This window comes from Canis lupus, chromosome 9, assembly GCF_048164855.1.
Source record: "Canis lupus baileyi chromosome 9, mCanLup2.hap1, whole genome shotgun sequence".
NCBI lineage: Eukaryota > Metazoa > Chordata > Mammalia > Carnivora > Canidae > Canis > Canis lupus.
This window is the reverse complement of record NC_132846.1, coordinates 50873760-50900329: the sequence shown is the minus strand read 5'-3', so window position 1 is coordinate 50900329 and position 26570 is coordinate 50873760. Positions and strand designations below refer to the sequence as shown.

At 52.3% G+C, this 26570-nt stretch overlaps 1 protein-coding gene across 5 annotated transcripts in view; it reads right to left on the bottom strand.

Moving 5' to 3' along the window:
• Positions 1-2450: 2450 nt before the first annotated feature.
• The window catches only part of ESRRB (estrogen related receptor beta), a 114558-nt gene continuing 90438 nt past the window's right edge, over positions 2451-26570 (bottom strand). For 4 of the 5 annotated variants that reach the window (XM_072839429.1, XM_072839427.1, XM_072839424.1 and 1 more), the window contains 4 exons: positions 20523-20633; positions 19912-20073; positions 11223-11492; positions 2451-5519 (listed from right to left, as the gene is read on the bottom strand). In XM_072839429.1, the coding sequence (XP_072695530.1) occupies positions 5275-5519; positions 11223-11492; positions 19912-20073; positions 20523-20633 (788 nt within the window). In that variant the 3' untranslated portion in view covers positions 2451-5274. Of the gene's footprint in view, positions 5520-9094; positions 10415-11222; positions 11493-19911; positions 20074-20522; positions 20634-26570 lie in introns of those variants that run through there. The other variant, XM_072839425.1, reaches the window with a different exon arrangement.

Genomic DNA, 26570 nt, shown 5'->3' with positions numbered 1-26570 from the left:
TTGATGTTCACTGAATACACATGGCATACTGCTACCTCAGGGCCTTTGCACGTGCTGGTCCTGCTGCTTGGGGAGCTTTTTCTCCAGATATCCACGCGGCTCTCACTTTCTTCACCTTACTGTTAAATGTAGCATTCTCATTGAGGCTGCTCTGACCATCCCTTTAAAAATTATATCCTACCTCCCCATTCCTGATCATCCATACTCTGCTTTTCCCACTCATTGAACTTATCTAACAAACTATGTAATTTGGTTATTTACCATGCTCATTGTCCCTCTCCTTTTTCCATTAGACTTGTGCTCCGTGAAAATAGAGATTGTGCTTGTTTTCTTTACTGATAGTTTCCATGCCCAGAACAGTGCCTGGCACAGGGCAGAGCCTCAGTAGACATTTGTTGAATGAATGAATGAATGAATGAATGGCCCTTAGTTGTGTTTTCCCCTTTCACTTCTTTGGTAACAAAATAGGGACAATATTATTTAGAGAAGAATGAGGCTTAAATCTTTTTGAAAATGAGCTATTAGGTAGTCTGATCACAATTATCCATACAGATGAGAGGTAGTTTGGAAAATCCTAAAATACCGATAGTCCAATAAGTATTTCTATTTTGATTATATCATGTGATGTTATGGTTGACTGTTTCCTGAGTATTTTTTCTTAAGATGGCAGCATGAATACCAGGTTTGTGTTTGTGTGTGTGTGTGTGTGTGTGCATAAGTGTATATGTGTACACACATGTGAGGTAGTGAGGGTACATTGGGAAATTACCTAAAACTGAGTACATTCATTCCCATAATACATTCCATGCATAAGACTTGCTAAGTATTAAGTTCAAAGACTGCTATGTGAATGCGATCTTCCAAGAGCTTCAAGGAACTTACAAACAGCTCATTGAAGGTTGACCAGAGCCAGAACTGTACACGTATGTGTGTTCTGTGAGCCTCATTATTGGCTGGTTGTCTTCTAGGCTTGCAACCCAACCCTTTTTGTGTTAACATCTGTACAGTTAAGTGGGACTAGTCCTACTTGAAGCTGGTCCCAATGGTCCCTTGAGATAAGCACAAAAGCCATTGGGATTCAGAAGGACACTCAAGATAGTTTCCATGGTAGTAGGAAGAGATGTTCTCTCTTACAATGTGAAATAAAAAGCTGGCAGCCTTCTTGCTGCCATGAAAGAGGCTAGCTTGAGGACGAAGCAGACAGAAGAGGGCAGAATGAGAGACACAGAGAAGTGGAGTCATAGCCTTATTGACTTTGTGAACCTCTGGACCAAACCCTGCCTGATGTTTGCCCCACTTCTGGACTTCACAGAAATCCAAGACAATAAACCCATTAAGCTGACATAAACTGGGGTGTCTTTACTTGCAACGAAAGGCATCCTGATAAGTGCTCTTTGATTTTTTCAGGCCATCCCGTAGGCTTCCCACTGGGTCCTGGGTGTGGATTAACACACGCATCCTTTGTGCGGTCAGCACTGTGGGCATGCTACATGGATGCACTTCAGAATCCTAATTCAGTGAACTGTTTTTGGTTCACATACATGTGACGCTCCATTTCTCTGGCATAAATGAAAAGTATTTGAGTGCCTCACACTAATGTCAAAAGTATAAAAAGTAGCAGGGGGCTTCTCACACCATTATCATACTTCTCATGTTGCCTTCTTCAAGTCTTGCTGCTGAACATGCTTTTAAAATGCCTACCTGAATGTCCAGAGAATTCTGAGGCTGAGCTGGTTCTCCTGGCGGCCAGGCCCAGCACCGGCCTGAGGCCTGAGGGCAGTGCTGTCCAGGGGACAGCAAGCCCGGAAAGGCAACGTGTGAACAAACTCTCCAACTGGCCGTTCCTTATTTATTAGATTCCAGATACATGGGACCAGAAGAATCCTAGGGCATTTGATTTACATGGGGTGGGGTGGGGGATTTGGGGGAGAACACATAACAGAGGCAGAAATACGTACAGATGGGGGATGCAATGAGGGACTGCCATTTTAAAAAATATATACATCTTAAGAAGCCATTCCAGCCATTTAATCATTATCAGAAAATAAAACAATCTTTCCACATCGTGCTTTTCTTTGGTGCTGTTCCATGGGCACGGGCCCCTCTGTCTTGTCACGTTTGTCACTGCTCACCTGCTCCTTCCCGCCACTCCAACTTCTCCCACCTGCACAAAGGTTGGGGAGGGTCTGCAGGAGGGAAGGGTGGCCCCTGCCACGGAGCTGGGTGCCCATTCTCGCTCCTCTAAAGCCCTGCCTGGCCTCTCCACCAATGCCCCGCTCCGGTCTTGAGATTTTCCTAGTCGGTTCTTCATTTGTGGCCTGGGAAATAATCGAAGTTTCCTGTATGCAAAAAGAACCTGGGGGCCACAACCTCACATGTAACAAAACCAGTCTAGAAGCTTTAGAAAGGGTGGGGACATGGGGACCAAATAAAACCCAGCCAATACCACCTTCTCCATGGTTGGATTTTTACATTTTATTTCTTGGTTCATTTCAATGACCTGTATCATGAGAGTACAAGTGAGAAGGGCAATTTCCTCTTTACAGATTTTCCAGGAACAGCAGATTTGGGGGGGGCAAATGAGTTCCATCCCGTTTGGGGGGTGGGGCGTCCTAAACTCTCCTGACTTCACCATCCCCCACAAGTCAGGGCCCCTCTTCCCCGGGAGGCCCCAAAGCTGGTGCCTCCAACTAACAAGTTGGCCTAAATTTTTTCTTTGAATGTCCAATGGCTCCATGAGTATACACCAGGGCCTTTCTCACCGGACAGAGTTCCCATCGTGCCGGATCCATTTCCTGTGGCCACCGGGGTTTATGTGTATGAGCAGCATCCACCTCGCTGGCACAGAGCCACCAAGATCACCACCTCCCCCCACTGTTAGAGGCTCTAATGACAGGACAGTTGCCAAAGCACAAGATCCATTGACACACTGTGTACAGGACACCCACCCACCCCAAACCAGTTGTACCAGTAACTGAGATGCTTCTCCTAAAAAAGGATGGGCTGCAAATGCCAGCCGTGCATGGGCCCCTGACAGCTCGGGTCCTCCTGCTTGAGCAGGGAAGTGCTACTCGGCGGAGGAGATGCCACCCCCAGTCCCACCTCCTCAAGCACACATTCCAACAGAAGGCTGGGGAAGGCTCCCAAGGAGCAAACTCCAACTTCTATCACCGTTAGGACCCTCTAGTTCAGACCTTGGGGCATGGCTCCTAACAGCTGTCAAACTGGGGGCTGTGCTCAGGTCCCTTGATGCTAAGGTGCCTGTGTGTCCACCCCGATTGGGACTGCCCAGAGACCTAGGGATGAAGCATCTGGGCCAATAATAATTCCAATGCAGACAGTTAGGTGGCTTTGGCCTCGGATTCCCCACAGGCCAACGGGACAGGAACACACTTCACTATGCTATGAGGCCTCCTGGAAGCCTTTACCTTTTGTATGTGAGGACATCAGAGAGACACTCAGTAACCACTGGGTCTCAGCCAACCCTTGGGTCTGGGGTGACCTCAGCAGGTCCCAACATAGGAGTTCAGAGGAGTGGTATCTGGGGTGGAGAGGTAGCAAGGCGAAACCAGCATCGGCTGCTTCACATGGAAGGCTGTAGGGCTGTGGGGGACAGCACCTGGCCCCCTGGTGTCCAGGCTCATCCACCTGCTTCTCCAGATGCTAGGAGGTTGGGGTAGATGGGTGTGGATTCCCCAGGAAAGTGTCTCAGGTAGGGCTACTCTGATCCCTGCTTCAGAAGGCAGCTGCTTAGAAGATGCTTTTACCACACTTAACCCTCCTTCATCTTCAGGGGATCCTGAGCTGCCATCAGCTAACCTGTGTGCAGTGGATGGGGTGCTAAGGGCTGCCCTAAGTGCGTTATAACCGACTTTGAAGGCCATTCACAGAAATCAGGTGACTGTCCCCATTTGCGTGGGACTGAGGCGTTTCCCAGGACATGGCTTTTCAGTGCTAAAACCATGAACATTCTGGGCAAACCAGGGTGGCCGGACACCCTCCACAGCAGCCAGGAAGACAGGGGGTCCCACCACAGAGCTGTGCCTTCTCCGTGCACTCAGGGAGCCATGTCACACTTTAGTCCAAAGGTGGCAGAGCAACGCCCACCCCTCAGGGCACTGATTTGCCCAACCTTCTGGAATGTTGGGAGTGGGGTGTCCTGCTGTCCACCGTCCACAGTAGCCAGCCCCTCCAGTAGGCTGGCATGTTCCCCTGAACTCCCCGTCTTATCTCACTTCTAGAACTTTCTGCACTCTGCAAAGATTGGGTGGAGCCTCTCCCCATCTTGGCCCAATCCTCCCAGGACCACCACCCTGGAGACCAGTGCCCAGGTGCCCGCAGATGGGGGCGGGCCTCCTCACTCCCCAACCTCCCGCGGGCCCACCTGCTGCGGACCTGCCCCGAAGGCTGACAGCGGGAAGGGGAGAAGCAAGCAGAAGGGGGAGCTCTGGGGAACAGTGCCTCCACCCTGCCCTTCTCTGAGCCAGCCCCCTTCCCAGCTATGGACCTTGAGGTCTCCTGGGCTGGCTGAACCCACTGAGCGAGCTCTGAGGTAGGGGCAGCAAGCGGCAGGGATTTCCTGGGAGAGGCAGGAGGGGAAGGCAGTGGGCCCCGGAGCAGTGGTGACAGGCGGGTGGGAGGACCCGGGGGCAGGTGCCCAGAAGATGCAGAGCGCTGGCAGCGGCTGTCTTGATGATGAGTCCCTCACGGGAGCTGGGTGTGTGCCAAGCTGAAAAGATGCAGGGCTGGGGGGGCCCTCTGGACCCCAAAAGGTGTGGGGCCTCTTGTGGGGTCCCAGAGAACCTCAGAGTAGGCGGGGCCTCTGGAAGCAAGCACCTGCCCCGTGGGAAGGGCAAACTTCCAGGAGGCGCCCAGCGGGAATTGGGTGGGGGTCCGGGGCGCTGAGCACCGCCCACCCAGTGCAGGGGGTCGGGGGGGCCGGGTTAGGATCTGCACTGCGGCCTCTTGCTGGTTTGGGGGAGGAGGGGGTGCTTCCTCGCTGGTCTCCAGTCTCAGGGGAGTGGGCCCTGGCCCGGGGCCTCAGCAGCGCCCACGGGGAGGAGGAACACACCAAAGAAAAAGCCGGTTACAGACGAGCCCCCGCCGCCCCCGCCGCGCCCCGCCGCCCGGGGCTCCGCACGCTCCTTCCTGCGGGCGCTGGGACTCGGGGACTGCTCTGGCCATGATACAGGGCTTGAGGGGCGAGGCTGGTGGCTGTGGAGGTCTCCGTCCGGCCGCCGCCGGTGCGGGCGGGAGAGGGTGCACGTGCCGCCGTCAGACCTTGGCCTCCAGCATCTCCAGGAAGAGTTTGTGCATGGGCACCTTGCCCTGCAGTTTGACGCTGTAGAAGTGCTGCACCGCCTTGGCGGCCGTCTGCCGCAGCAGGGGCAGGGTCAGCAGCAGCTTGCCCGTCCTCCGGGGCTCCTCGTGGCGCTGGCTCAGCTCGTAGTCCTGAAGCGCCTCGTGCAGCAGATCCTGCAGCTTCTGCACCGCCTCCAGATCCTCGATGTACATGGAATCTGAGGGCACAGGGCGGTGTCAGCGGGTGTGGCCCGATGCCCTGGGGTGTGTGTGTGTGTGTGTTTGTGTGTGTGTGTGTGTGTGTAGCGGGGATGCCCTGGGGCCTTCCAAATCCTCCCCTGACCGAGAAGGAAGTGGAGGCCCATGGAGGCTACGCTGCCACCCTGGGGCACAGAGGCCCATGGCAGAGCTGAGGCTCGGAGCCAGGGAGCCACCTGTATCTACGAAGGTCATCTCTTGAGAAACCACCAAGAGGTGGCAGCGGAGGCCCGGAAGGCCTTGGACGTGAGCAGACCTGTCACTGCCCTGGAGGTACTGGGTGGGATCGGGAGCCAGCCTGGGGGGGAGCTGGAATCTTGCATCCCTCCCTTGCTAGCTGTGTGACTTTAGGCAAATTACCTAACTTCTCTGTGCCGTATTTTTCTCCTTTGGTAAATGAGATGATAGCCACCCCTACCTCAGAGAGGTTAAATGAGTTAACATGGGTCAAGGGCTGAAAACAGGACTTGGCCTGAAGTGAGTGCCCAGCTGGAAGTGAGTGCCCAGCTGGTGGTATCATGACCAGCATCGTCCCCCGTACTGTTGTTGCTGCTGCCACCAGGCACCAGCTGGTCTTCAATGTCATCACTGGCCTGACAGGATGCCGCTTACAGAATGCAAACGCAGACAAAGGGGCTGAGCTCTGTACCTAGGGGCCCTGTGGCAGGGGTCTGCTGGGGGACTGAGACAGCATGGCTGGATGCAAGGGCCACGGTGAGGGAGCATGCTACTGGGAGTCCTCTAAAAATCCTGAGGAGGGCTTTGGATTCAGGCACGAATTAGGGGTTCAAATGGAAGTTACCTAAATCCCAGCAGGGCAGCCAGGAACCCGAGGACAGCTGGGTTACAGTGGGGTCTCAGCTGAAGCAAAGGCAGTTTCCTAGAACCCAATCGCTGGCCTCTGACATAATAACCTGCCTTCTGACATTCCTTAAAGATCTCGAGCCGCCACCCAGAACTGCAGTGCCCAACGCAGGCGGGAAGTTAAGGGTGTGTGATGCATCCAGGCAACTGAAAGCTCTGCGTAGGCTGCCGAGGAAGGTGGAGCGAGGAGCAGAACAATGCCTTTGCAGGCTGGGTTAGTTTAGGTACCAGACCAAGGGCAGCTGTTCCAACTGGCTGACCCCAGTGACGCCTTCTGACCTTCTGCATCCGTACTCAGTCCATGCCTCCTCTTCCTCTTGAGAGAAGAGCAGAAAGGGGAAGACAGGACTCTGGAGTCTTAGATGCTGTATTATTTTGGCCACTGTTTCCTCCCCCATAAAACGAAGCAAATGCCTCCATACCTCATAGGGTAGTGGCAAGGGTTAAAAGAAATTGCACATTGCCAGGCACTTAGTAAGCACCTACTACATGTAATGTTATCATTATGATGAGGACCCAGCCTGGGGCAAGTGCCTTTAGTGCGCAGGGGTACTAATGGCCCCACGGTCAAGATGCTTCCACACTGTTCTTCCCCTTGTTCCCAAAGCAGTGAGGACTCCTTTGCTGCTTGGAGATGGAGCCTGGCTCCATTCCTACACTCTCAGCTGTTTCCAGAATGTGTACCCAAGATGTGCCGGTCCCTGTGAGGCTGGGATATGGCCATCCAGACTCCCCGCCTGCCCCAGCTTCCTTGCCCCACCCCCACCCTCCCCCAGGAGGCCAAAATTGGCAGCTGCCTTCGACCAAAAATGAAATAAAATAACATCGCAAGATTAATTTCTTTGCAATCCATCAGTGAGTCTGTATCGATGGCATTGATAAACTGTTAATTACAAAATCAATGGCTATGAATTTTTTCTGCTGTCAGGGAGCCTTGGAGATGGCCAGGATTTGGGGTGAAAGACGGCCAGCAGGCTCCTGAGGGGCTGGGGTTCGGGGCCACAGCCCGTCTCTGATGTGCTTCATTCTTCTGCCGAGCATCAGCCCCCCAAGCCACACGTGAGTGGTCCTGTCTCGTGCGCTCAACCTCAGCAGTGGCACCCACAGTGGCCCTGGGGACCGCCACCAGGACCACTCCTCCGATGACCTCCTGGAGCTTATCTCTCTTCTAGTTGGCACTCTGTCTGACTGGGAGACTTTCCCACCTCGCTGCACCACCTCTCATAGCCCCCTGGACCGACCCTATCACAAGCCAGTCCCTTCACAGACCTGGAGCCTCTGGTCTGAGCTCAACGTTCTTTTCTGGCCTTACCTGCGACAGGCCTATTCCTTCCTCATTTCCTGCCCAAGGCTGATTGCTCCACCTTGCAGCCAGGGCCTGTGTGTCACCAATTCCACCTACATTTTGATCTACGTGTACCTGCACAGAAGCTGCAGGATGGCCTGGGAGATGCCACTGGGGTAAGAAGTGCAGATTCCTGGAACTTTGTCTGGCACAACAAAGTGTGTACTCAGGCGAAGCTAGATACCAGCAAAGCTCCTGATGGGTTTGTGTTACTAAACCATGAGCAATCCTCAGGTGCTGTGTGTGCATGTGTGCATATGTGTGTCTGCATGTGTATATGTGTGTGTGTGTATATGCGTGCATGAGTGCTTGTGCGTGAGCATGGGTACACATGTCTATTTGTAAATATGTGTGTATACATGGATGCGTGTCTGTATGAGTGCAAGTGTGCCCGTACACGTACGTGTATTTGTGAGCATGCATGTCTGTGTGTACACGTACATACATACCTGTGTGCACGCACGTGAATGTGTCTGTGAGCATGTGTGTGTGCACACGTGTCTGTATTTGTGTGCATACATGTCTTCATGTGCATGTGTGTGTGCACGCATTTGCCTGTGAGATCAGAACAGCGGCAGCCTAAGCCAAAAAGCCATCTGAAAGCTGTCACAGCCTGACGTTCAGGGGTGGGGAAGAGGTAACAATTAAAGGGCCTCTCGCCTCCTCACTGTCCTCTCCTGGCACAGGCCAGCTTGAGCTCTAGGTCAGGTGTGAAGCGCTCAGCAGAGTCTAAAATCCAGCACGTGCCCTCCAAGGCCTGGCAGCCTTGCTGGTCTCACGGTTCCCGCTCTGTGTCCTCTCCTTCCACCTCGTTCCCTCCACCACACAAACTCCGGCCCCTCTGCCAGGGCCAGTACGGCACTTCCCTCTCAGTAGGTGAGCGCAGGCTCACCAGGGGCGAAGCTGTTCTGTATGGTGGGTGATGGGGGCACTCTGTCACTACCCATTTGTCACATCTATAGACCCACACAACACAAGGAGTCAACCTTGATGGCAACTAGGGACTTTTGTTAATAATAATGTATCAATATTGGCTCATTAATTGTAACAAATCACCACACCAATACAAGATGTGAACAGTGGGGGTAGATGCCAGTGGTGGATGTGGGTGGGGTGGGGGCCACAGAATTGTACTACCACCTGCTCAATTACTCTGTACATTTAAAACCACTTAAAAAAAAACAACCACAGGATAAGCATTCTCTCATAAAGAATACACTCCCATTCTGGAATTTTAAGATGTAAATGGTGGGTACAGAAGCATTTCAATTTTTAGTTATTATTTTGCATTTGTTTATTAATAAAAGGGAGTTAAACTAAAAAAAAAAAAAAAAAAAGGCTTCCCTCTCTGTATTAGATCAGGTTCCTCAAAAGTAGAGCCCAAGACCAGGGTTCGGGTGCATGGATTTCTGGAGGGTGTGCTTTCAGGAGGAGGGAAGTGAAGGAGGCAGGATAGGGTAAGGGCAGGAACAAGGAAGGTGAGTGAGGACATGGCCTTGGCTTGGGCCTGATCCATGCACAGCTCTGATCCCACCCTGCCAGGAGCCCAGCATTGGGCTGCAATTGCCAACGTATGTAACTCTCCAGGCAAGGCAGGTGATGGTAGGTCTTGGTGAAGGAGGCAGCTGGGGGCTGTTAGCAGCCAAGCTCAGCAGCTGGGCCATGGGCGCGCTAACACAGTAAAGGGGGGCTGAGCAGGGCATCTGCATTCCTTAGGAAGCTATTTGCTGGGGGACCAACTGTCTGGGTTTACCAGGGACTGGGGTTTCCCAGGACACAGGACTTTTACTAAAAGCATGACAGTATCAAGCAAACCAGTTGGTAACCCTATTTGTACCGTCTCCACCTGGGAACCAGCTCCCCTGCTTCCCCGTGCTGGTAACACTTTGTTTCCTCTAATATTAATAATAATGATAACAATTAATATTTATTGAACATTTCCTCTAGGCCAGGCACCGGGCTAATGCTTTATCTTCAGCCGATCATTTAATAGCAAAATGCTTGGAGGAGGTACTGGGATACCCCCATTTTACACACAAGGACAGGGCTAAGGAAGGTGGCCAACGTGCCCAAGGTCACACTGCTACTAAGTGGCAGAGCTAAAATCTGAACTTGGGTCCGTCTGACCCAGACTTAAGCAATGAACTCTAGCACACGCTGCCCTGCAGCCGATCTGCCTGACACTCTTGAGGACAGGGAGCAGCCTTTCTCTTGCCTTCTCTGCGCACTACTTGGCATGGTACCCTGCACAGGGTGGGCGCTCCCTAACTGACACACATTATATTCTAGCTCGCTCACCTGCATCGCCAATCGCCTCTCCCTAGAGATTCTAGCCAGAAGCTGGAAGGGGCGAAGGAATGGAATGAAGCCTCCTTTTTATGTTTTTAATTTTTTTAAAAAAAGGGTTTTTTTTTATGATTTATTTATTTGATTGGGCTCCCTGCAGAGAGGCCTGCTTCTCCCTCTGCTTATGTCTCTGCCTCTCTCTGTCTCTCATGAATTTAAAAAAAAAAAAAAGGAGGGTATTTATTTATTAGACAGAGAGAGTAAGGGAAGGGGAGAGGGAGAGAGAGAATCTTCGAGCAGACTCCTCACTGAGCATGGAGCTGGATGCAGGGCTCCATCCCAGAACCCCGAGATCACGACCTGAGTCAAAATCAAGAGTCGGATGCTTAACGGACTGAGCCGTCCAAGCGCCCCACGAAGCCCCTCCTTTTTAATGACAGACCAGACAACTCAGCTGGGAAGGTTTGTTTTTCTCTTGTGTCTGAGCAATTTGATTGGGAGATTTAAGGAGTGGTTAGAAGCTGGGGGTTGATTTTGCATTCAGAGGACTTTGGTCTAAGTCCTAGCCCTGACACCCCTTCACAGCGTCACCCTGGGCAATTTTCTTCACCTCCCCAAGCCTCAATTTCTACATCTGTAAAAAGCACCTTGCTCATAGGGTTGTAAGAATTCAGTAAGTTCATGGCTATTTAACAGGTTGAGCACTTATTATGTGCCGGGCATGTTGTGAGTGTAATATAATTGTATTTAAACAAATGCCTTCCGTAGTCTGGTGGGGCAGGGACTCTTTATTGTTCCCATTTTATTGATAAAGGAAATGAGGCACAGAGGGAAGCAACTTGCCCAAATGATAAAAGCGGGCTTTGACTCTTAGCCACTTAGCTATAGAGTCTGTGTCCTTAACCAGTGTGCCGGACTAGCTCTCAGAGGCCGAGCCTAGTGCCCTACAAACCCAGGGCTCAGGAAGGATGTACCTATTGCTGGCCTTCACCACCACCCTCTCTGCTCCAGGCCAACCCCTCACAATCTTTGGTGGTAAAAGTCCTGGCATCTTCACACCATCCTGCCCCTGTGGTGGCCTGGCTCACAGGCCCCAGAGCTGTGCTCTCCCAGCCCAATAAGACATCTTGAAGCTCCCGCTGCGGGCCCCACACCCGCCCTTCCTTACCTGAGTTGGCCAGAGCCAGGGCCTTGAGTGTCACAAACTCCTCCTTCTCCACCTTGAGCTTCTTGTACCTGCGCACCAGCTGCAGGATGGCCCGGTAGAGCTCCAACAGCCCTGCGAGGCGGGAGTGCTCCTCGTCCATGATGTAGTCCTCGGCATACACCAGCTTGTCATCGTAGGGCAGCGAGCGGTACACGATGCCCAGGATGAGGATCTCCATCCAGGCACTCTGCAGCAGGCTCATCTGATCTCCAAGAGAGAGGTTCGAGAAGCCTGCGGGAAGAAGGGGCAAGGAGGGTGGCAGCAGTCAGGTGGGCTGGCTGGAGGAAGTGATCCTGGGCTGGATGAAGGAATTCATGGGAAAGACTTAGACAACAAAAAGACTTCAGTCAATGTTGACAGTTGTTACCACTATTATTGTTAGTTCTATGCAATTTTTCAAATGTCTGTAGAGGCTTTTCGATTAATTAAATGCATCTGTAATTTAAGGAGTTATTAAATTCATAATAGAACCAAGAGGCAGCAATACAGGGTCCCCTTCGCTCTGGGGACTTTCCAGATTCCTCTCTCCCTGCTCAACCAGGGGAGGTTCTGGTGTTTTAAAGTGACAGCTGATCCTTAGTGCAGTCTCAGCTGTGTGTGTTGACCCAAGGGCCCAAGTGGAGAAGACGACTCAGCTGTTCCTGGCCAGTGACCGACCCGGCCCCCCACCCCTAGTGACCACAGCCTGGGGCTGCTAAGAGCTCAAGAGCCCCCAGGGTCAGGGGGCACTTTCTCACAGGACAGCCAGTCCTCCAGAGGTCAGACCCCTGCAGCCCTGGCCATCACTTCCCACCTAACAATGACTCAAGCTGTCCTGCATTCTGGGAGCATGGTATCCCGGGAGGAGTTCCCCCTCCTTGCTAGCAAGGAGGCTGACTCCAGAGTGAAAGGGGGTCAGTGCTGGGCATGGCTCCAGAATTAGGACACTGTCTTGTCTAAGGTGCTCGAGAGATTGCCAGGGCCTGGACCCTGACTTCCCCATTTGAAAGCTGTGTAATTGCCCCAAACCTCAGGGTCCAGTTCTATGAAATGCGTATAACTGTAGCATCTGTGTCAGACTCGCCGTGAGGTCTAAATGAGATAATTGTGGAACATACATCGTGTTCACTGAGCTCATACAATTGTTATTAATGGGGAGATGAAAAGTCTTCATCTACGAGATGAGAACAGTGTCTAGAATTGCATTGTACGTGCACTTGACTTAGGCATGGAACAATTAACATCCTGACTTGAGAGGGAGAGTAGAGAAGACGCAGGGGGAGGAAGTGAAGGAGGAGGAAGGGGGGTAGGAAGTGAAGGAGGAAGGGGAGGGGAGCAAGTTGATTTTCAAACATCTCGGTCACTAAGCACAAGGTGTTAACTTCAACCAGAGACCCAGCGATTGGCTGCCATGCTGACCATGCCAGAGTGATGGAAAGAGCAAAGTGTATCCACAAAGCCATTTGCACCATGCGTCACAGGCAACTAGGAGGGGGATTTCTGGGGGTAAGTTTGCTTGTGTGGGTGAGCGTCTACTTCACTTGCTGACCTGGCACCTCACCCTGCAAGGGTGCAGCACTGATGTGGGGGGGCTGCGAGGATAAAGAGGTGGTGCACGGACAGGACCCAGCTCCACTCTTCACACAGCTGGTGCCCAGCGAGCCCGAGTGAGGATGGTGGTCATTACTATTACTGTTTTTGTTGTTATTAGCATGCTGTTGGCAGGGCTCTCCTCTCCCTTCTGGGCATGTTTGGAGGCCTGGGGTGGTCCCGAGTTTCTGGACAGGCCCATCGTTCTGGGCTTCCATGGAGTCTCCCCTACTCTCCCCTGCTGTCCCCTGATTCTAAAACCCACTGTCCCCTCCATTTTCCAACCAGTGCATGAGTGTTCAGCTTTAGGGGGCACCCCCGGGGTGGGGGGGAAGCCCCTTTGCCAGGCGGGTCCTCCTCTGCTGATGAGCATCCTCTCAGTCCCATCCTCACGGTTCCTGGGTGCAATCTGTACACCCCAGCCTGAGCTCACCACCCGGCTGGTGGCATCCACGGGTGACTGACAAAATAGCTGGGCAATGACAGCGATGGACAGGGGCGGGCCTGGACTGAGGCGCCTCCTCGGGGAGAGGCTGTGGCACCGAGGGGCCGGGCGCGTGTGTCGTCTGGCTCCTGGCGCGCGAGGGGATGTGTGGCAGCCTGGGGCGGCAGGGACAGCCGGGAGGTAATAAAAGGCAGACAGAATGGACATCCAATTTCCCTTATCGGGCCTCTGAGCGGGAGAGGCCTTGGGCGACATTAATTAACAGATCCCAATCAGCCGGCTCACGAGGGTGTGCGCGTGCGGGGACGTGGGGGGCTGTACTGGCAGCAGACACACCGGAGGGAAGATGTAGGAGGTGGACGGGGCAAAATTAACGGACAATTGAATCGGAAGGTGGCAAAGAGGGAGGCTTCTGGCAAGGAAGGAGGAAAGACCCCTGTGAGGCCCATCACGCAGGTACCGCCACTAGGATTAACCGTGTGGTTCTCTTCGTTCGCTCAGCAAATCCTCCCTGGGCACCTGCTAAGGGCCAGGCCCTGGGGACAGAATGGCGAGCTCAAACCAGAACGAGGCCCCGGGTGCAAGAGCCTGCAGTAAAGAGGGAAAGGCACGCCCTGAGCCCCGAGCTCCGCTGTGACCTCAAGGTTAGGACAGTTAGAAGAGCCAGAGGGATGGGGGGGCTCCGAGAACACATCACGGGTGAACTGGGCCCACACGGGAAGTGTGGGAGGCTGAGTGAGCCCTGAAGGGTGAGAAGGGCTCCAGAGGGGGCGGTGAGAGCGCCCTCACCCAGGGGTGAGTGCACCCAGGGGTGCCGGGATGGGCTGCCCCGTGTGCACCCATCTTCTGGCCCCGACTGCCGAGCACCCAGCCTGGGACAAAGCTATCCCCCAGCACAATAGAATCAACAAATGCCACAGGGCCCTGACTCCCAGGGGATAAGACAATGGACCCCAAGAACTCAGGAAGACCCTCTCCATTCTTTAGACACAAGTTCAGATTTCACCGCCTCTGCCCAGTTGTGTTGGAGTCAGAGACTGGCCTGCCCTCTGGGGGAAACGCAGAGGAAGGGAGACGGCGCCTCTGAGAGTTTGTGCCACCATCCAAGGCTCGACCTCTCTGCTAGTGGGCCCGGGCCCTGACTCCTCTCCTCCTCCTTGAACGGCTTCAAGGGGAGCTGGAAGGGGCTTTGAAAATCCAAATGCAAAAAAAAAAAAAAGAAAAGAAGAAAAAAGAAAAGAAAAGAAAAGAAAAGAAAAGAAAAGAAAAGAAAAGAAAAGAAAAGAAAAGAAAAAAGAAAGAAAAAAAAGAAAAAAGAAAAGAAAAGAAAGAAAAGAAAAGAAAAGAAAAGGAAAGAAAATCCAAATGCATGGAGCAGTACAGAGGCTGCTTCATTTTGTGCAAGGGAGGGGGGAATAGGTGATATATTTTAATTTTTGAAAGAGCCCAGATGTTTTCTAGTACTTGAAAAAAGAAAACACTGGAAGGGAAAATGAAAAATAAAAACTGGTCTAGGAGGAAAGGGAGGGGGGAAGCGACAAGGATGGAAGGAAGGGTTTTGTGTGCACATTTTTCTCTAGTTTTGGCTTTCGAACCTGTCCAGATTTAAGATGTTCTCAAAATAAAACCAAATCAAGCATTAAACCAAAGTCATGCTCCTTTCAACCTAGCAATTCCACTGCTTGGATTTTCTCCCCCTAAATACACAGAGACAAATGTGAAGCGGTGTTTGTTAGATTGGTCTGTAATGACCCCAAGCAGGAAACAACCTAAATGTAACTAATGTGATACATGTAATCACTATATAAATGTAATTATTAGCTAAAATGAATGGCATATTAGAAGCCACTAGAAAGAATGAGGTAGAACTGTTTTGGCAGGTGTAGAAAGATAACACAAAAGTGTAAGGAAGATGTAACAATAAGGCACAGACATTAGAACCAGATTGTCCGCTGGAATCCCAGCTCTGCTGGCCACGGCCTGTGACCCTGGGCACATCCACTTCTCTGAGCCCATTTTTTCATCTGTAAAATGGGGATATTACTACTATTTCTCTCATGGCACTGTTGGGATTAAATGAGCTAACGTGTGGAACACTCAGTGCAATGCCTCCCGCAAGGTAGGCGCTACTATGTGATATAATTAAATGAAGGAAGCAGGATGTAAAACAGTGTTCAAGAATGGTCCTATGGTGGGGGGGAGAACACGCATACACACACACACACACACAGATATACACGTGGGCATGCACACAGTGGCTATACATGCACAGGAAATTCCCAGAAGGATGTTTAAGAAAGATGAGGGATTTGGAACTCCTAATATCCATCCCTCTGTCACCTCTGACATCTTTACTAGAAGCACAGATTCTCTCTTTTACTTAAACCCAAACGAAGGGCTGAAGCACTCCTCCCTGCCCTTCAGCCGAACACCCTCCACTTCTGCTTTTCTGTGCCGGGCCCAAGACTCCTCCTCCATCCAGCAATTAGTGATTCTGGCACAGGGGTTGCTGCTGGGGGAGGCTGGTGTGGCTCAGGCCCCTGGGCACCACGTACTGCCCCCTTGAGGTCCTGCCCCGCCCAAGCTGGCTGCCCCCACCTGGAGCTCTGCTGTCCCCCCACCCCCACCCCCACCCCCCCGCCACTGCCCCAAAGTTGCTTTATCTGCACCAACTAATCTGATAACATTCAGGCTCTTCCCGAGCCCCCATCCCCCTATGATGTGACAGCATGAGCTCCTAGAATTTAAGAAAGGAAAAAAAAAAAGCATATAATTTGTGGCAAGTGGAGTTCATAATCTGTTAATTTATTATCGTTTCTGTCGACCTGGAGGGCCATTAGCAGAGGTAATAAAGGGAGATGTAATTATAGGATCTGAGGCCACTCCAGACACAGCTGCTGTCACTCGGCAGCCCATATTTCATTGGCCGCTGGCATTCCCTCCCCAGTGGGAGCCAGACGGTGGCTACCTGGTAGCGGGCTGCTGAGGAACCCCTCCGTAGGAGGCCTCTGGGGGGTCCCCTGCAGAGGTGTGCACTTGTCAGCCTGGGCCGGGCAGGGCTGTCCTGGCTGGGGCAGCCTCCATGCCGCCCGGGGTGGCGGGATAACCAGCTAATAACATCTGGACGCTGCAATTCATCAAGGGATTCCCTCCCTCTCGTAAAGGCTGCTGCCTCTGGTTCCAAACTGTCACTCACTGGGAACAAGAGGAGGGCACTCTAAAGACTGGGGCCTGTCCCCTGAGCAATGCAGGACTGCATGTGGCATAGGGCAACTGCAGATGGACTCGAACAAAAGAACGGCCACTGGGGCACCTGAGTGGCTCAGCAGCTGAACACCTGCCTTTGGTTCAGGTTGTAATCCCTGAGTCCTGGGATCGAGTCCCGCAACAGGCTCCCTACAGGGAGCCTGCTTCTCCCTCTGCCTGTGTCTCTGCCTCTCTCTCTGTGACTCTCATGAATAAATAAATAAAATCTTTAAAAAAAGAAAAAGAATGGCCATTATTCTGAGTGAGTTGCCATCAGCTCCAGTTCCCCATGGAACTCACCGGTGTGACTGTCCTCTGTGCTCAAAAACAGGAGTGAAAGGAGTGGGGCTGCTGGGAAATGAGTTTGTGCTCAAATGATCCTCCCTCCTGGCCAAGTGGGCCACTCAGCGCCTGTGTGCATAGGTCAGCTTCTGGGCTTGGCCTGAAAACTTGTGTTCATGGCGCCCTGATGCCCCTCTGGCCTTTCCCTCCATGGCCACTGCCCATCAGGCCTGATGACCTTGCTCGGGTTCTGCTCTCTGCCCCTGCAGCCCCTGGCGTCCCTCCTGCCTGGGGACTCTGTCCCACGGTTGTTCTTGCTGCATTCTAAGTGTTCAGGGTAGGAGATAGGACATGGGGTAGAGGCGAAGTGAGATGGGCTGTGGGGTCCCAGCAGCATTAACGGAGCTTCCCGATATCATTCGGTCTGTTTTTGCAGGTTTAGAATTTTCCATGAAAAATAATTTTGTTTTCTTAAAAAATTATCCATCTTATTCCCAAATGAAGTCCTTGGGGGCAGAAACTAATCAAATTCTTTCTATCAGCACAACTTCTAGCAAGAGACCTTACATAGAGTTAATGCTCAATCAAAAAAAAAAAAAAAAACCTCAATCAATGCGTGCCAAGGCAAGTATTGAAGGGCCCTCTGTGTGCCAGGCTCTGGACAGATACTGAAGGCTAGCCCATCCTGAGCCATGACATACGGTTTCCTGTGCATAAGGAGAGTGGCCTGGGCACTAACCTGAGCTGCCTTAAGTGAGTGCTCCTGCGGTCCAGGAACCAGGGCAAGCAGGAGCCGACACCAGTCCCAGGCTGGGGCCCTGGCTTGCACCTATTCTGCTAAACCTGCTCCCTTTCTGGCTCTCTCTCTCCGTCTCTTATCTAAGGGCTAATGAGCAGGATTTCAGGTGAATTTTCTGTCTAATCTGAGATGGGATTAAGTCGATTAGTTTAAATATATCAGGCACTTGATATGTCATCAGCCCTAATATGAGGTTTACACGCAGTGGCAGGAGACTCTTAATTAATTTTACCTTAAACACAAGAAGGTCAGGCCCAAATAATTCAGCATGCAAATGTATGCAAAATAGGGCAAATTAGTGTTTCAGACAGACAAATGAGGCCCTATGTTTATTTTATTTTTTTAATCAGAAAGAATTCAGCTTTGGACAAGGAAAAATGAAGACGTGAAAGGAGGCTTTTCATACTATTAGCAGAGAGGACAATGACACGGTCATGGTCCTGCCACTTATCAAGCACCCACCGCGTGCGGGGGCTGGGATGAGTATGCTGTACCCTCTATTATGATCCCCAATTCATAGGCAAGGATGCTAAAGCTCAGAAAAATGAGATCCCTTGCAAGGCCCGTAAGGACAGAGCTGGGATCAGCTCTCAGGTCTGCCTGAATACAAAGTCTGTGACCCTAACAATCACTCTGCCTACTGCCCTCCTGGTGGCCACCGATGGGAGATGGAGCTGGGGGTGGGGGGAGGACATGGGAGAAGAATGGGTGCATGGGAGACAGGTGCCTCCAGGTTCTACGCCTCTGCTCAGAGGTGTTGAAGGAATTGGTGGCAGGAGAAGGAAGCAGTGACGTGGGGGGCCGCCAGGAGCCACTCCTGAGCCATTGCTGGGATACAGTGGAGGAGGAGCGTGGGGTAACAGGGAGGGCAGGGTGCGAGGGGCAGGGGGACGTGTACCAGATTTGGCCTTGGGTTAGTGGAGCAATCCAGGCTGAGGTGTCTTAAGCAGTGGCCTGACCCCACATCTGTGCTGAATCAGCACAGGCCAGATTCAAAACTACTGAGTGTGTAATCCCAAGAACCTGAGCTCCTTAGTAAGGGTGCGCCAGCTCAGATCCCCCACCCCACTTGGAGTCCACCCCGAGTCAGAATGCCAGGGGCCAGCCACCAGGGAGTCCCTGCGGAAGGAATTCTACGCTTTCTTCTGGCTGAGTGACACGAGCATCGCCTCCCAAGCCCCTGTCTGCAGGAAGCCTTCCTGTAGGCTATGCACGCACATCTTATATAGGGACATTTTGACTCACCCCAATCCACTGTGGACTGTGGCATCTAAAGTCTAGGGCACCTCTGCTACATCACCATGCATGCCATATTCATTTTTCAGAGCTGGTGACAAGCACGAGAAGGATCTATAGACAGGAAGATAAACTGCCCCATGTCACATAGCCAGTGAGAATCCAAGTCCATGGTGATCATTCCCCGAGGAAAACAGGATATCTCTACCACACTATGGACAGGCTGTTAGAACCATAGAGGGAATAAACCACACAGGCTTTAGAAAGCTCCCCAACAAGTGTATAATGCAAAAAATGTGGGTGTTGGCATCTACAAAAATAGAATTAAAAATCAGTTTCCACCATTTATCCACAAGGAGGAAGCTGATAGATGGGTTTGGGCCACATACAGTAAATAAAGTCTGTATCACCTGAAACATATTTATTACATGTACTTTCCATGCTGCCTATTAAAAGCTAGGCCTCCCTTATCCTCAGGCACGTGGCAATAGTGAGTCTGCAATGAACACTAGCGTGTTCCATGCATCATACTCTTATTCACATTTCATCCTCACATCAAAGCCCATGAAGGAGGCACTGCTGGTATTCTTTATAGACAGAGGGCTCGGGTGACCTGCCCAGGGTGACACAGCCAGTAAGCTACAGATCCAGAACTTGAATCCCAGTCTGATTCCCCGGCCCATGTTCTTAACCACTCCAGTCCCCTGGCCTCTAAAGGAAGCAAGAGACTCAACTCTCTCCTGCATTGTTTCCCAGCACATTTCCAATAAGGTCTACTATGAAATGCCTTCAGCCTTCAAGGATTCAAAAAAATTTGCTTTTGAATCTTTACCTATTGTAGATGCAATCATCACCCCTCTAGAATGATAACTGGTTCTGAAGAGCCGCTAGCAGTTCAGGAATGTTACAAGGACCTTCCAACACCTGCTCACCTCCAATTCCACAGAGAAAGAAAAGGAGTGCAGAAGAAAACATGGCACCTGGGTCCTGGCTCCCACGCATCAGAACCACAGCAGTGGGGACAGTGGCTGAGCATCCCTGGCTCTACCCTCCCCCCGCCCTACGTGACTCACCTGGGATGTGCTTGGCCCAGCCAATGATGACCACGAGCTCCCTGTCTGCCAGGTCACAGAGAGTGGTCAGGGCCTTGATGTCACCCTCGGGCATGCCAGGGGGAGGCATGGCATACAGCTTGTCCGGCTCGGCCACCAGCAGGTAGGAGACAATCTTGGTCACTGCCAATGACCAGAGAAGAAATGTAAATGTTGGAGAAAAGAGGAAGGGGCTGGGGTGGAGCCTGAGATGGCTTAGGAAGAAAATTCGGGTTCTGAGGAGTCCTAGGAGGTCATCTCCCTTCCTTCTCTGACTCTACAAACTTGCTGGGCTACTGATAAATGTCCCTCCAAGGGAAGCTGCTGGTGAATTCTCTGGAGAGGAACATGCTTTGAATGGGAGGCATGGGGTTATTATGTTCTGGATGCTGGGGCCCATGTCTTCTTAGGATCATGCTTCACTTAGAGCCATATTCTGTAAATCCCCCATGGAAAGGCCATCCGAACGAAGCCCAAAGCACCCAACACCAAGCCAGGCACTAATCCGACCTCACTAAGATCCATATTGTCCCATAACCAGCAGTGGGAAGGTAGCATTGCCCCAAGGGATGCCAGACATTCCAGGCACTCACATGGCTTTTTAGCGGGTGGAGAAATCTGTAAGCTCAGGTACGGGCTGCTCTCAGAGTCCAGCCGTCGTTTGTACTTCTGGCGGCCTCCACGCACTCGGTCAAGGCGTACACCTGTTGGGGAGGAAAGGGAAAAGGTGTCAGGTTGTCCAATATTTGGGTGTTACCACTAACTTGTCAACACTGGCTTTGGACCCCATGATTAGATGCCTTTCGGATTGCCCCTTGGCCAGTCTCAAGCCAGGGAGTCAGACAATCCTAAAACAACTGTCTTGATAGTAATGGCCCATCCCAGCTGCCAGGGCCTGGCCCCGTCTCTGGATTTGGCATCCTCTTGAAACTTATCCCGAGCAACCTTGAGCTCTCCAGTCCTACTGTTTCCAAAGGGAAGGCACAACAGAAGCACTCCTCTAGGAGTCGGGGATGGAAGACTCATTATCGTAGATCTGCTGTGAATCCAGGGAGTGTTGAATTAGCTTGCAAGAGAGGAAAGGAATCTCTGCCACTGGCAGGCACCTCAAAAAGAATGAAAACAAGGATTTTCAAACTTTTCACATAAGCAGCATCCTGATGGGTGTTCACTACAAATAATTAATTTCTGGATCCCACCTTCAGAGATTATAGGATGGAGTTCTACAGTCTGTCTTCTAAAACAGAGGGAAGGTGAGGATTGGTCAGGGCAGCAGAAGCAGGGGTGTGGGGGCACCTGGGTGGCTTAGCAGTTGAGCATCTGCCTTCGGCTCAGGGTATGATCCTGGGGTCCCAGGATCGAGTCCCGTATTGGGTTCTCCACAGGGGTCCTGCTTCTCCCTCTGCCTATGTCTCTGCCTCTCCCTCTGAATAAAGAAAATCTTAAAAAAAAAAAAAATAAAGGCAGGAGTGTTCACAGTCCTGGGCCACATGCTCCTAGATGGGGATGCAGGTGAGGTGGTCCTGGCCATACGAGGAAAATAAATACCTCAAAGTCTCCCAGGAGCAGGTGCAAATGCAATCGTGGCCACTCACACTAATATCCCTCTCCAGGAGTGAGGCCCTATCCTAGAGAGATGTGCTATTTCCCTGGTTTTATATGGCTTCCAGAAACCCACCCCACCCATCAGCTCCTGCTGTCTAGACAGACGTGTTGGTGCCATTTGGCACCCTTCCCAGGGTGGACAGGACCTCAAATGGCCTCCTCATCCAATGGCACACAAGCTCGGACTGGCCACCAATCTATGGCGCCCAACCTGAAAAACGGATGGGCTCCAACAAACTAGCTCCAAGGAAGCAGAGCAGCCGGCTCCCTTCACCTTACCATGAAACAGGCCTTGACTAAAACACATCAAAAGTCAGAGCCAGAGTCTTGCGAGGAGGAGAACTTGGTGGCCACCTCGGCCTCTGAGGTGACAGGCCAAGTTCAACTTCCTGTTCCTTTCCCCAAAGGGCAACAGCACCACCCTCACAGAGCCCCAGCAGTTGATCTTCATTCGGGGCCCTGCCTGGCACTTGCTCCCAGCCACTTCCTCCTGACAGTCCTCCTGGTTGCTGGTGGCAGAGGCCTCCGGTCCTATCAGTTCCGGCCCTTCTTGGGGAGAGGCAGGAGAAGGCAGGAATTAACTGTAACTGAATGGAATGAGGATTTGGATCCCATTCATGCCACGGGTGATTTTCTGGCAGTTTCTTACAACTCCCGGCTACTACATTTCCGCCCCTGGGGACAGAGAGGAAGTTCCCCAGAGCAACAGGAGCCATGCAAAGTAAGATCGCTTTGTTTACAGAATGGGAGGGAGCAGCCCTTCTACTGCAAGTTGCCCTAAAGCAACTTGAGGTGAGGAGGCTGATGGTACCAGGCCCATGGGCCTCCAGTTAAGGGCTCAGATCGCCTCCTCCTCCAGGGCCACCAGGCCAGACTGCCCAAGGGGACAGTCTCTTCGTGGCCAGTCACTGCTCAGTGTTTCCATCAATAGTGTCCTTCTTACCCCACAGATGGACACTCCTGTACTTGATGCAGAGCATGGCTGGAGTGAGCATTTTGGAAGGGGGGGGGTTCGACCTAGCATCCCACCTGTGCCTCCCCTATTGTGTGAGTCATCTCATAGGAGGCCTGCACCCATGCCCACTATGGATATCCAAGTGGGGCAGTTCCTCCTACTTGCCCCCCTCTGGCCAGCATGGTCTGGTGACACAGGCATAGTCAATGACAGGAAGCTTTGATCAAATGTCCCCAAGACAGCAAGAGGGTAAGGACTGGTGGGGGCAGGTGGGCAGCCTCAGGCCACACAGTCCTGGCCATTGCACCTGCTGCACCTGGGCTTTCCCGAGCTTCCCCTGGGCCTTGTCTGGCTTCTCAGTGAAACTTGCACCTCCCAAGAGGCCTCTAATGAACTCGCCTTCTTCTTTGGGGGGTTGGGGGGTGAGGTGGGGAACAGACTGCAATGGACCCCATCTGCCCTTGGGTTCTCCAGGATCAGACCGTGAGGCGAGGAGAGTTTGTTAGGAAGGCGAACTAAGGAAGAAAGCCAGTGATGAGTGCATTCCTGAGGTCAGCAGGCTCCTGGTGTCAGCCGCTGAGGCTCGGCCTCACCGAGGACCCTGGGAGACAGAGAGGACCCGCGCCGTCACCCCTGCTGCAGACACGGGCCTAGGGGACTGCGGCCACCACCCGGGCAGAGCGGATGCAGGTGGGGCACCTGCTGGCTGCTGCCCTCCTTCTCAAAGGGTGTCGTTGTGGCCAGGCATCACCTGGGGCCTTGTCTGCAATGCAAGAATCTCAGGCTGCCCCCTAGGAATCCGAGTCAGCTTGTTACCAAGGCCACTCCAGGCTACTGCAGCCGCGCCGACGAGCAGGGCCCCGGACCGTGAAGGGGGCAGCTGAGGCCCACGCCGCGCAGGACCCAGACCCGAGTGCTGGCAGGACTTCAGCTCCCACCCCCACCCATGCCCTGGGAGCCTGGCAAGACTGAAAGTGACAGTGCCGAGCTTCATTCACACAGGACGGCGAGGACACCCATGTCCTGCGCACCTACTACACGCCGGGGTCTGCCTGGAGTCCAGGATGAGTCCAGGATGAGCCCCTTCCCCACTTCAACGCCTTGCTCTCCCCTCCAGGCCGCCCATCCGACCGCAGGCAGCTGTCAACAGGAGCGGGAAATGCTCAATAAAACAAAGAAAGAGCCAGGTGATCCTTAGCAAGGCAAGGGGATGGGCAGTTGCCACTCCGTCACTACCTCCATCTAGAATGTTCTCTGTCCTGATACAGGGCCTGGCCCTTAGTGGGTGTTCAAGATGCACCTGTCTTGATGCATCCATCAATGGGCCTCCTCCCTCTGACCCCCATGAGGGTTGGGTGCTTCTTCCAGGGGTCCAACAGCACCCTGGCTTCCCCTACTGACCAGACGCCACTACGGCCAGCGGTTCTGCTCTCCGTCCCATTCCAGGGTCTGTCGTGGGTCCAATGCCCAGCAGATGCTTAGAAAGCCAGAGCTATTACTAACATCATCACCATTATTATTACTACTCTTCCCCAGCACTGTGGACACCTCTCTGGCGAGTCACAGTAAGAATAATCAGGAGAACAGGCTAACTTATCCAGGACTTTCTCTACGTGTTGCCTTTGTAACCTGTAGCATATACGACGGCACCATTATCCCCATTTTATAAATAAGAGCCACTGAGACTCCAGCAACTGGGTAACGTGCCCAATAAAAGAGCCAGTACACACTCTTTGTTACTCCAGGGTACAGTCCCCCAGGGCCCAGCGGGTATAATCTTTCCTCTAAATTTTCTCCTTCAGATCTTCACAGCATGATGGTCAATGGCTCCAATCAATACACGCATCAATTACCAGCTTATTCTGTTTTCTGAAGAAAAGTAGTCTGTTGGGTTTGATTATGCCCCCAACTGCTACCTGACATGAGCCAGGCTTCCTGCCTGCTTTCCCAGGTCGTGTCCCAGCCACACATCCACGAGGGCTCCAGCCCACAGGATCCCATGAGCAAGGGCCCAGGCCTGTCCTGACCCCTCGTGGCTCATACGGCCTTGGCCCAGGTGGCTCTCACAGCCTCGGTCTCATCATCAGGTACAGGGGCGACGAGGCCATGGTAACACCAACTCTGCTCACCGAATATGGCTTTTGGGACAACAGAATGACATCACTGTGGGAAAATGCTCTGTAAACTGGCAGTGGTTCCAGTAGGCCAGGGGAGGCCATCACTCCCAGCAGCACGCATGGCAGCATTCACTGGAACTTCACATGCATGCCTCCTTGTCCTTGTTTCCCTCTGTTGTGACCCACTCTTAAATTCAGTGGGTTCTTTTTTATTTTTTTAAGATTTTTAAAATTTATTCATGAGAGACACACACAGAAAGGCAGAGACACAGGCAGAGGGAGAAGCAGGCTCCCTGCAGGGGGCCCGATGAGGGACTCGATCCTAGGACCCCGGGATCATGACCTGAGCCAAAGGCAGATGCTCAACCACTGAGCCACCTAAGTGCCCACATTCTGTGGGTTCTTAAGGGAAAGGGCCCACTTCAGCACTGCTTTCTGAGCTCCCTTCCTCCTCTACTGTCCCAGGCAGGTTTTATTCATTATATTTAGGGTAGAGGGGTCCCAAGGTATAGGCCTGTGCTTCCCAACCCAGGGACCCTCTCCCCACAGGCTGGGCCCCACCTAAGTGATGTACCCATGTCCCTTTTGTCTGCACTGTTCCCAAAGGCAATTAAGATCTGGATTCAGGGACACCTGGGTGCCTCAGTGGTTGAGCATCTGCCTTCAGCTCAGGTCCTGGAATCGAGTCCCACATCAGGCTCCCCTCAGGAAGCCTGCTTCTCCCTCCGCCTATGTCCCTGCCTCCCTCTCTCTGTCTCATGAATAAATGAAGCCTTAAAAAAAAAAATCTGGATTCACCCTGGAAGGCCCAGTTCAAGTACCATCTCTACTGAGAAGCCCTTCCTGACCACCCGCCACCCCGCCCAGAGCTGGCCATGCCCATCTTGAGCTCCCTTTGCTTATTCTCTATTACAGCAACTTTTCATATCACACTGTGTGCTCATCCCCCTGGTAGACCAGGGGCATCTCCTGGGCAAGGACCTCTTTCATCTTTCTCGCCCAAGCTCAGCACCCAGCCCGTGGGAGCCACCAAGCATCTGATGCACCAGCTCAAATGCAGCCTTCACATTCAGGAAAACAAAAGAATCGTTGGGTCTGGTCCTTTTTCCAGCCTCCAGAAACGCACTCCCTTAGGACAGCCCATCCCTCATCAAAGTTTCCCTCATATTGAGCTAAATTCTGCCTCCAGATCACTTTCTACCTTCTGTCCCACCCAACGAAGACCATCCCCCCTTTCATAAGACAACCCTTTATGGACTGGAATATCCTTGGGCACCCTCTTTTGATGGCCAAGCACTCTTTATTTTCTATATTTGTACGATGTTTTCAGGCCTGTCACCTCCCTGCCTTCTACACATTAGTCTTTATTGATGTAGTCTGCTCTGAACTGAGCACGGTCAGCATCTCAAGGGCAGAGACAGTGGACAGGTCTGAATTCCTCTGCACTCTGCCAAAACAGACATTGGTCAACTATGTTTATATTTATTATCTGCCGATGTGTTTTTATATTTTCTAGAGTACACCGCTCACAATTTTAGCAAATAAGATAATGGCCCAGGCTGCGTTCTCATCCTGAATGTTGCTGCAAGATGCTATATCATGAATCCCTTAAAAATGCATCAAATTCTAATGGCTGGGTCTAGCAGACATGATTAGTTGTCTACACAATTGTCTTTCCATTCCCTCTTTCATGCTCAGGGAACTGGGATTTTGTTGGTAGAGGCAACGTGCCCGGGGCCACTCCTACCAATTTAGGTCCCTCCCTGCTTCCCCAGTTTCCGTGGTAGCAAGTGCTGGTCATATGACCTGGTTCTGGGCAATGGGCTGTAAGGGGAAGTCCATGCTGGGGGCTTCTGGGAATGGTTTTGCTTTTCTGATACAAGACACAGACAGGTTTGGTGCAGCTCTGCCTTTCTCCTGCCCTGACCTGGAAGGTGAAGGTTAGAGCTTTGGCAAGCAACCTG